General features: G+C 36.9%; 1 protein-coding gene across 1 annotated transcript in view; it reads right to left on the bottom strand.

The window, feature by feature from the left end:
- The window catches only part of Phb2 (prohibitin 2), a 204675-nt gene extending 194062 nt beyond the window's left edge, over positions 1 to 10613 (bottom strand). Inside the window, exon 1 of the mRNA XM_014363178.2 lies at positions 10344 to 10613. Coding sequence (XP_014218664.2) covers positions 10344 to 10473 — 130 coding nt within the window. The 5' untranslated portion in view covers positions 10474 to 10613. The remainder of the gene's footprint in view (positions 1 to 10343) is intronic.
- Positions 10614 to 11341: the final 728 nt, after the last annotated feature.

Below are 11341 nucleotides of genomic sequence, written 5' to 3' on the forward strand. Positions count from 1 at the left end.
AAGTTTATCGGAACTAACGGTATGGGAAGTGGCGCTCTTAGAGTGAACCTGTATATTACAACTACTACAATCGCCTATGCCTTCTAATGATAAAGATTGGTGGTTAAAAGCAAATGTACGTAATTTTTCTAATAAGGGGGGGGGCTGTGACGATGCCAAGAGAGCGCTGACAATCTCGTTTAGTCCCAACTTCAAATTTTCTAACGAACAACTCGATAAAGAGATCAGTCACCGGTGTTGCGTTCAATAGCGACTAGAGAATCTAATGGAGTAAATATAACAGTTTGTAATCTTTTTAGCTTGCACTGAGAATCAGATTTCACAGCCTTGTAAACTAAGATAGCTGTTTGCGTCGGGAAGTAATGCTGGGATAGCAATTGTCGCGAGTAGGAATTGGGATCAGCGGGTTAATAAACCATCACGTTCCTTAAAAACTATGTACAAATTTATTAACAGAAAATTTTTTATAAATGCTCGCTGTGAAAGAAGCGTTCTCGACGGCGGCCGTAAGCTGACTGACTGTTGCACAGAGTAGTTTAATTTAAATGTCTCAAGCATTTTGGGTATGTACATTAAAATAATACAGTGAAAATAGCTTGCGGGTAAGAAAAGATAAACATGAGCTTAATTCAGGTAAAAGTCTTTGTTTCGATTTTGCACGTAAAGAGATAGTAGAGATAAGAAAAGCGTTACTATTTTAAGAGAGAGAATGTTGATGAAAATGTAGCGCAATTAATATAACATGTAAACTGAACATACTGCCCGCCTATTACGTGAGTGAATAAAAGTAAATGTAAATACATAACTAATGTAAACAAAAGAAAAGAAAAAAGGTTTTATTTAAGTCACTGAATAAGAAACAAGCACTAGCGATGTTTATGCATGTACAGGACCAGAGAGCGCCCAGCCGAAGAAAGTGCTCTGGGCTAAAGGTGTTGTTGCGTCGAAAAGGGCGTAAGAGTAAATTTTATATTTAGGCCCAAGCTTTTGCTCAATAGCCTGAGGACATGATAGGAAGGGTTGGAGACGGAGCACAGAGTTGGGCACAGCGTAAATGATTGAGGAAAGGTTAGCTAGTTACTTGGCCATCGGCATTTACACCAGCGGCACGTAATCAGCCATTTGTTTGGAAAAGGTAGCTTAGTTCGCCTTTGGGGAGACTATAGTTGCCTGGTCGCCAGCACTTTCACTAGCGACACAAAACATATAGCTTCAAGGGTTGGGATGTTAACTAATGCTAGCTGCTTGGCCGTCGGTATTTACACTAACTGGCACACAGCGTAGCGTCACTTGGTTGATTTAAACTAAAGCCAGCTGCTTGGCCATCAGCATTAAGGGAGTTAGGTTGCAATTCACTTAACGATGAAAATATTTTTTTTCTAAATATATGTTGTAAAGAAACATTGCGTGGATGTAGTCACCAAATTTGAGCACAATCGCGTCTACAGATTTCGAGAAAAAAATTCATGAAGTGTCCCTTTTTCATCGTCTTTAACATGGGCTCAAATGTAAGTTATCATAAAAGTTGTAAAAAAATACCTATTACTCTTGACACAGCGATGAGAATGTTTTGAAAAACTGACATGTTATTTATGACAACTTCATTCGTATACGTGCAAAGTTTTAATAAAATCGCGTCTGCAGTTATGGAGATATTTGCACAAACGTAAACAAATTTGTTTCCTGCTTGTATGCTTCATTCATGTGGCAGACAAGGACGCACTGAGTACACTGTTTGCTGTCAGCTCGACTTTTTATGTGGCACAATAGCTTTTCACAAAATCACTTCTAGAAGCCGTTCTACTCAAAATTATGATCTCAAACTTGATATAGGCCTTAATGAGACTTTAAACTTTAATGATATACCATTAAAACCTCTAATTTCGAAAATTTATAGCACACTTTTATTAAAAGAAGATCAGATTGACTATAGCGTTTACTCCTTATTTTTTATCTCTCATAGAGAAAGTATTTAGGCTATTTGATTAATACCATAAGAAACGAGATACCTTGAAGATTATTCTGTAATTATTTAAAAGTATTTTATTTAAACGTTAACGAGTACTGGCGAGTCGAACACAAATGCATTTTCCGTAATCGCAAGGGCGGATGTTTTTAGGCTAGGTAAGTACAACAGACTTTAGCACGGTGCCTTATGAACATACACATGCTCCCCTTCACCTCCCCGCGGGAGCGACCCAACTCCCTTAACACCAACTGGCACACAGCGTAGCGTCACTTGATTGATTTAAATAAAATCTAGTTGCTTGGCAGTCGGCATTTACACCAACTGGCACACAACTTAGTGTCACTTTATTTTATTTGATTTGAGTTTTCCCTTTTTATTTTTACCTTACCACCTGTTTGGCCATCAATATCCGGATTGTACGGCACGCAATGGTGGGTTTTACACACAAAAAAAAAAACTATGGGGGATGCATAAAAATTAACTTTGAAATTAAATACTCCTTGCTTTTATTATTGTCAAAAAAAGGGGGGGGGCAGTACAAATGGCTCTCGAGGCAAGATCCGGGTGGCCGGATATAAATTAAGCGGATGGACCGGATTCTCGAGGTTACGTACAGACACCGACCGGGTTCTCCGGGTCGTGTGTATGAGTCTGGCTACTGCCGTAGGTGTACTACCAAGCTGTCCTGACCATTGAATGCACCGGCCGAGTTCTTCAGGTCGTGTGGCTTGAGTCTGGCTACTGCTCTAAGTATGCACCCAAGCTGGCCTGACCATTGAACCAATTTTTTTTGGACTGCGCTCCTCGTGAAGGAGGCCATGGGCTTATATAGCCGAAAATCTTGCCTCCTTATTATTGCCACTACAGCAGGAGACAACAAGACATACGTAGGTTCTTACAACTAGTCTGCATCATCTTGTGGCAGGGAAAGGGAAAGATTTTCTACATGCTTTCCGTCTTTTTCAACATGTGTTGTTTTGGTTTCGGGGTGGTGCTTACTTGCTAAAGAATATTGTATGGCAGCGATACTGGTCCCAGTGTTTGCTTATCAATATTAGGTCGCGTTACAGTTCAAGTGATTTTCGGGCTTGGTGGCCCTGGGTATTGTAAATGTTAAGAAAAGAAAGTGATAGTAGTATAGCATGCCGTTGCCAGGTCTCGTTGCATGAACATTGGCCAATGTGTGGATCAAACATCCTGGCTTGAGCGTCGCCTTGTTTACGAATGGTTAAGGCAGAGAAAGTAAAGGATAGAAAATAATTATTGAGTTTCACCGAACAATGTAGATAAATCTGTCAACGCATAAGGAGGGAAAGCTCTTTTGCAGAATCTGATGCAGTTGGTACGGAAAGCAAATCCCTGGTAAATACTGAGACCAAGCCCCGCTTGTTTGTGTAGTGGTCATCAAGCTTCGAAGTTCGCATCGATCATTTGCACTGTACGCAGCATTTCCACTGATTCACCCTGGATATGTGTTTTTAGGTGCTGCAACTTTTCGACGTCGCTTAGCCGAGAATCACGCACGACGATAGTTCCGAAGAGATTCTTGAATTCTAGCCAGTCTGAAAACTTGCCTAAAAAGATTGGTACAGCTATTGGTGGGAGACTTCTTGGCACAGCCAAAGGCACAGTTTTGTCACTTTGGTGGCGCAGGAAGCTTCTGTGGCTCCTCAGAAAGGAGTGCAGCCGAATCGAGATTGGCTTCCTCTGTAGCATCATAGTTATCACTTTTGAAATAGCTTGTTCCTTCAGCATCATCTCAAAGTGCGAGAATTTTATCATGATTTGTTAGGAAGGTATCCGAATTGGCTCTCAACTGCTCTAAGCATCCTTGAATTATAGTACGCGTAAATTTTTCTTGGCCTAGCTTTTTCAGATCGAAAAAATTTTATTTTATCGAAAACAGAAGAGAATTTTGATCGTCTAGCTTATGAGATCAACAATGAAGAAGACGGTTGGACTTCTCGTTGATGTTAATCTGCGTTGTTGGAGCCAATCAGCTCCCGATCAGAAATGTACTGTACGGCGCGATAACGGGCCATACACAGCGTGGTAAAGTCGGTACACGGGCCTTCTACTAAACCATGATGGCACCGGTAACTTATGTTACCAGGCGCGTGTACAGGCAGTATACCGCAGAGGTAAAGTACTACGGCCTGTACATTGCCCATATATGGCCCGTAAAAATGAAAATACACAATCAATAAAGAATTTTTTTAGTATTCTTCGAGTATTTTAATGTACTACTATAATTGAAGTGACGTAGCCACCAGACACAGTACAAGTATCGTGTACTACTTTTTTTTGTTAGTTATGATTGAATAGTATACTAATTTAATTAGTTAAATTAATGTTATGTATTTATTAAATGATTTGCTAGCAAACTGTTATTTCAGAATATGTAATAAAATTATACTGAATTAAAAAAAACAACATACATTAGAATCTTAAGAGTGAAATATAAAAAAGAAATATTATTTTTAAAAGACAAAAATGTTTATATTTAGTTAGCAAGTTAACGAAAATAAAAATATTTGATAAAGTTAATAAGAATTATTTAACATAAACAAAAATAGGTACGTTATACTTGGACCTTGTATGGATATAAATTGTAAGCCATATGTTCACTCTTCATGGTTACATCAAGAAGATCCTTGGTTATCGAGTCAATCTAACCAGGTTTGCGTCTGGATGACGGAAAATTTTTTTTATTTTATTTCTTATTTTTCTATTATTGTAGTTTTTTTTATAAATTAAGGTGGTGATAATGTAATTAAAAACAATTTTTCTTAATTTACACTAAATTTTGGTACTTATAAAAAAGTATTTTTATTTGGTTCTTCTTGATTGAACAAAGTAATATTTTTACTGTAAAAAAAGAATGCTTTAAGATTTCAAATAAAGTGGACGTTCGCGTTTACTTAAGGATCCAAATAATTATCCTTTTTGTTTACTTTTTGGAAAAAAGAACTCTTTTAGAATTCTTATTGATTACCATGTAGTAATTTATTTACGTGTATATTGGGTTTTTTCATTATACACAACCATCTTTAAGTTTTTTCATCCATGATTGTAAAAAAAAATTTCTATTTATAATAAAACATACACTTTGCTATTGCAATGGAATTTTCGGAGTTGAAAACTATACATCATATCAAAATATTTCATGTTTACGGGCAGAAACAGGCATTGTATGAGCAGTGTACGCAATGAATAATTTACGGTACGCCTGGTAACACATTTCATACGGCTCATGAGGATTTTCTTACGGTAACAGTATACAGGCCGTATATTTTTTTACGGCAGCCATAATCAATTTCCGATCGGGCTGGCTCGTCATTTTGTATACCCACAACTTCTGATCTCTTTTTGCAGCACGCGAGAGAGGGCAACACATTATTGAAACGTGCACCTTCTGCTCTCTTCTTGCAGCACACGAAATAGAAAGAGAAACTTGGAACGCGCACACGCTGTCGCAGAATTATATACTGGCGGATCAGCTGCTACTTGATGAGTCAGTTCAATTAACACTTCTTGAGTAGTTATACGTTTGTACAACTTATCAATTAGTCACTTAAACTTAAACAGTTGAAATTCACACCTTTACCTTTTGCTCTCTTCTCGCTGCACATGAGAGAGAGAGAGAGAGAGAGAGAGAGAGAGAGAGAAAGAGAGAGTTTGTGGCAAAGAGTACGAGAGAAGAAATAACTTTAATCTTAAAAAGAAAACTGAGCAGCACGCTCGGTCCCCTAGTTAAGGCCCTCTGGCCGCATCTTACACAAAGTAACATAAGCGCCTGGTTCGTTCGATGTGCAGACGGCAACTGACTTAGCCAGCACTTCTTTCTCGCTCGTATTCTTCTTGCATCTTTCAGCAGTGGCGCCAACTTTATGGATTGACTCCCCCCTTCCTTCTCTCGCCAAGCACCCATCTGAACAAATCGCCAATTTGATATCATGACAAACTATGTTGAATACATAAAACTTTCAATTCGATAATATCTTTAACTCCCATGTGTAATTTACCATCTAAAATGGAAAACAAAACAGTTGGATAGGAAAAAACGACTTTTTATTCATTTTACAAGCTCGTTTTGACTCATAAAACGTGTGGGTTATATTCTACGTAAAAACGTTTTAAACGAAACACTTGCATTCCAATAAATTCACAGCTTTTATGTTTAATTTTTTAATCTAAAACAAAAATAAGAAAATGAAAAAAATAAGTAAAAAAGACTAAGCTGTATTATTACATTTTTTCAATACTTTTTGGCTTCCAAAACGTGTGGATTACATTCTGAACAAAAATACTGAGTATACAAAAATTGAATTTCAATCATATCGACAACTTTGTCTTCCACAACGAATTTCGAAAATATCACGTGACAAAATTATAGCCGAAAAACTGATTTTTTTTCTCGTTGAAAGTACCATCTCAAAATGACTGACATTTTTTTTCATTTCATGTCAGGATATAATCTTAATTAATTATCCTTTTCTTGACTTATATGTGTTGTTGAACACTATAATCACTTTTCTTAGTTAGTTTCTGACAAATTTTGCTTTTTCAGGGTAATCATTTTAATTTTTAAATTTCATTCTTGCAACTTTCCAAACCTGGGTATCATTCATATTGCGGGACTAAGTTAAACTTCTCAAGTCTGAAAAAATTGAAGTAGTCTGTTTGAATACACTAATTCATGTTTTTCAGCAAAAATATTACTCAATCAATATGTTTCAACAAAAAGCGTCATATTTTTAACTTTTTTTTTAACTCTAGGAGTACATAAACTTTTTAATTTATATTTTCTAGAGCCTTCTACTGCTTAAGAAGGCTCCCTCGTGACGGTTCTCGAACTTGGGCCAGACTAGTTTAATAGTTAAAAATTTACCAAATCGAATGGTATGATTATTTATATCACTTACTCTGAACAATTTCAAGATATTATTAATTTTATGTAGCGCTTTTTAACACGGATTATTGTGGCGGAGCTCCCACACGCAATGAATGTAACCTAATAACTTAAATAAATCAACGGTTTCCGTAATAAGAGGTCATACGTTTTGTAGAAGCAAACTGTTTTTAAATGACACCTGTCAAAGAAAGTGTTACTCAGAAAAATTTCGAGAAATTCTTTTGAGAATTTATCCAGTCATTTTGTTTTCACAGGTTAGCCTATGTTCCCTTGCGCCAGTGATGACAGCTCTACCTGAATTTGCGAGCGAATTTGTGGCCTACGACGTAAGTTGGCATCTCTGCACGAGGAAGCCTATTTAATAGACAGAGCGTAATACAGAAACTTCGGAAAAAATTATTAGGACTCTTTACGGCCATCTAATGGCTTAATAATTAGTCAGAATACAGGCGATTTTTTTGAAGTGATTGTCGTATTGAAGGATGAGGTTAAATTTTTTAAGTCTGAAAAAAATTAGGTAGTCTGTTTATGTGATTGAAATATATTAAATCAGGTTTTGAGTAATAACTATATACCTAAGAAAGTCATTTTACACCAAAAACGTCTCATTTTTAACATTCTTTTAAATTTTGGAGTACATTGCAATTTAACGATCTGTTTCCTAAAGCCTTTAATTACTGAATCAACACGGTGAGTAAAAGAATTCAGAAAAAAAATTTTAAGACCATCTAGGGCCATTTCATCGCTTAGTATTAATAAAAATGTCAGAACCCAGACGATACCTTTAGAGTAATCGTCGTATTGAAGGATAAGGTTAAATTTCTCGAATCTAAAAGAAATTGATTTAATAATATTTTCTCGACTTTAGGAGTACATAACCACTTCAGGTTGTTTTCTAGAGCTAGAAATTACTAGATCCACGTAGCGTGATACAAAGGCTTGAAACATGGTGCGCGGGGAGAAATGACGCAGGGATTAGGACGTGTCCTTACGTCTTGTTTTATGTAATTTTAACCGGCAAACCTTACCTACTGTCACTGTAATCAAGCCCGGGCGTCTAGTGGTCCACTGGCTTATAACTCAAGGCCACGTTTGTCCCTGATACGTGGAGTAGCTAGATATTAAATGACAAATATAGTACCAGGACTACGGAACTATTATATTTGACGACACACACATATACATGCGTTAATAATGAAAGATTCTCGATACCGTGAATAAAAGAGACGTATATTAAATCAAAAATATGAATTGAACAATAACGAAATGTGCGCGCATGTGTGCGTGTCAGTAAATAAACAATCAAGAATGTAATAAACCTCGGTGGTGAAACCGCTATCTCCCGTACATTTATAACTACAATCGGCATACAGCTTCCACGTCCTAGCGGTGGGCAGACCTTACGAGCTAATACATGAACTTTAAACAATTAATGAGTAGCCGATTTACTTTGTTTCCCGACGGCTAGGAGTGAGAAGTCAGGGTCGAAATGCGCATCTTGGAGACGTGAGAACTCATGGGCGTCCCCAACAGCCAAGTATTATTAGTAGCGCTATACCGGCAACGCTTACACTCGCTGTTCCGGCTTCTGGTGACACATCAATCCAGGCCCCTAACCTCTTTGCACCCTTCTTTGCTTCCTAACTCTCTTCGCACGTCCCTAGTTGGTCTCTTGACCTCTCCTCTTTATTTTACCCCATCGCGTGCCCATTTCTACAAAAATTCCTACGAATCTGTATTAGCAGCGCCATTACAGGATTTAGAAAAAATTATTGAGACAGTCTTGGGCCATCTAATGGCTCATTATTAATAGAAATGGTAGAAAATAGGCGATTTCTTATGAGTAATTGTCGTTTTGCGAGATAAGGTTTCCCAAATCCGAAAAAAATTTGGGTAGTTTATTTATGTACCTTACATGTATTAAATCATGTTTTGCAGCACGTAATGGATTTATTTCTCAGAAAAACGTCTTATTAATAACTTTTTCTCGACTTCAGGAGTACATAACCATTTGAGGTTATGTTTTCTTTAGTCTAAAATGACTGAATGGACGTTGTACGATCATAGTTGTAAAGAAGAACATATTTAGTGACTTAAGGGGGTAGTGTCACAATGTCAATGCGTGTTCTGAAATACATTATGTGTTTCGACACCAACAAGTGAAAATAAATATGGCAACGCCGCATGAGGCGAAAATACGCTGTATATCCATACAAATAAGTTTGGATACGTTTGGAGGTTATATTGTACGTCAACATTGAGTTGGTGGTGAAATCTTCGTTGCGACATCTTCACGGATTCTTAATTATACATTTTTAATTTGTTATAACTTTTTTTTAGTCACTATCTGTAAAATACTCTTTTTTTCGATAAGAGTACGTGTTAAATAGATAATTTATTTCTCGAAAACGGTGAATCTAGGGTGTCTGAAATTTTAATATGTTATTCTACATATACTTAATTGTTAGCTCATACAATATTTTCAAGGCGTTCCTAAATTTTTAGATTTTGTGACACTGCCTCCCCCCCCCTTAACTACAATTTAGTTGCTGAATGTTACTGAAAGTTTTAATGCTTAATGTTATTTTCTTAAGTTTGTTACCTTTCTTGATGTCATAGGCGTGTAAATTTGTTATAAGTCGCTATTTACATTATTTCACGCCATAATAAGTATATTACCTTCGTTTGATTGAGTTATTGACAACAAGAACAAAAAAAATTTTTTTTTAGATTCTCGTTGGTATTTAACGTTAGAAACTTTAAACACGCCAAGGTACCCTCCTAGTTTCGTAAAATATCTGAGTCTTATCAAATACCTTGTGAGAAGGTGAGCTTTTTCAATTTCCTTTACCACTATTATGTGATTTTTTATTCTAACTACAACAGAAGAAATTTATATCTTTTATTTTTTAAATATGCTTTTAACATGTTAAAAGCGTATATCGTCAAATTAATTTCAAAGAGTATGAAGAATAGGCCTTGGCTCAAGTCAGGCGATAAGTTCAATACACATAGTAAGATTTTTTATTCAACATTCTCAGTAATACAGATGTGAAAGCAGAAAAAATGTCGAATCATACTCATGTAATCAAAAATATATTTTCTTTTCTTAAGGCCAAATCTTGGAAACTAAAAAAGACTAACACATGGCACTCGAGTAAGGTCTTGTTATTATGTTGGCACAGGATAAATGTCGTACAAGCTGTTTCTATGTAATCCACTAAATTTATCATAACTAAGATAGGGTTCAGTTTTACATTGGTATATTGTAAGTTTTTTGATAAATAACACATGAAACACATGGAGTACTTAACAGATTACGCAAAAAAATAGTTGTAAATTGATATTAGGTACGGCATTCAATTGCCTGAATGAATATAAGTTATTGTATACACGATTACGCAAACAGCTATGGACAGAGAAAAAAAATGTTACAATGGACAAATATCTTATACAGACCAGTATACATGGACTGTGAAACTCCATAAGCTGCTGCTCCAACTACGGCAATTAATTTAACACCGACATTCATTCCAGCAGATCCTTTACTAAAGCGACTTGCCAAATCATTTAATTTATTTTGAGCCATTTCAAGTGGAGAATTTCTGCGTTACCGGTGAAACTACTTACACTTAAAAGGTTTAATTTAGGTTACAACTAAAACCACGGTAGGAAAATTTCTTAAGTCGAGGTCTTCTAGCATTACGCCGCGTTCACACGTCTGCCAGAAAGAACTGCGGATTCAAGATTGCCCATACCCATAGGCATGTAAGAAATAGACTGATCGTTCTTATGTACGGCTCTGACGCACGGGTAGAAAGAGACACAGTACCGAGGGTGGGTATCTGTCGCTCGCACATATTTTAAGAGGGTCGGGGGGTGCATCAGATGAACCATTTTAGGCCGCGGGAAAAGAAAAGGATGCGTTCCGTAAGCAGTTAATCTTCAAGTATCTCGGTATCCTAGATGACATTTAAGTGCAAGGAAAAAAGTATGACATGTTATCTCTCTTACATTAATAAGTTGTCTACATGTTATCTAAATACTTAGATTAAACGGCCAGCAGTGTGCCGAGATCGTGCTGAGAACTCGCGCACACTTGTGCGCAGCCGGCCTCTGATTGGCCGAGCGACTGCGCGTCGTTTGAACGCACAAAACTCAAAGACACAGCGCTCAAAGCCCGAACACATGAAACCCAAATGCCTAATCCCCAACGACCCAGTGCGCTTACTTGGCCGCACTTTTATTTTTTTTAATAATAAAAACAATCTCAAGCGGCTAATCCCCAACGACCCAGTGCGCTTACTTGGCCGCACTTTTATTTTTTTTATTAATAAAAACAATCTCAAGCGGCTAATCCCCAACGACCCAGTGCGCTTACTTGGCCGCACTATCATTTCATTTATTAATAAGAAAAATCTCATGCGGCTAATCCCCAACGATCCAGTGCGCTTACT

The sequence above is a fragment of the Copidosoma floridanum genome, unplaced genomic scaffold (genome assembly GCF_036245765.1).
Source record: "Copidosoma floridanum isolate Cflo_tuat_1 unplaced genomic scaffold, Cflo_Japanese_pri ptg000011l, whole genome shotgun sequence".
Classification (NCBI taxonomy): Eukaryota; Metazoa; Arthropoda; class Insecta; order Hymenoptera; family Encyrtidae; genus Copidosoma; species Copidosoma floridanum.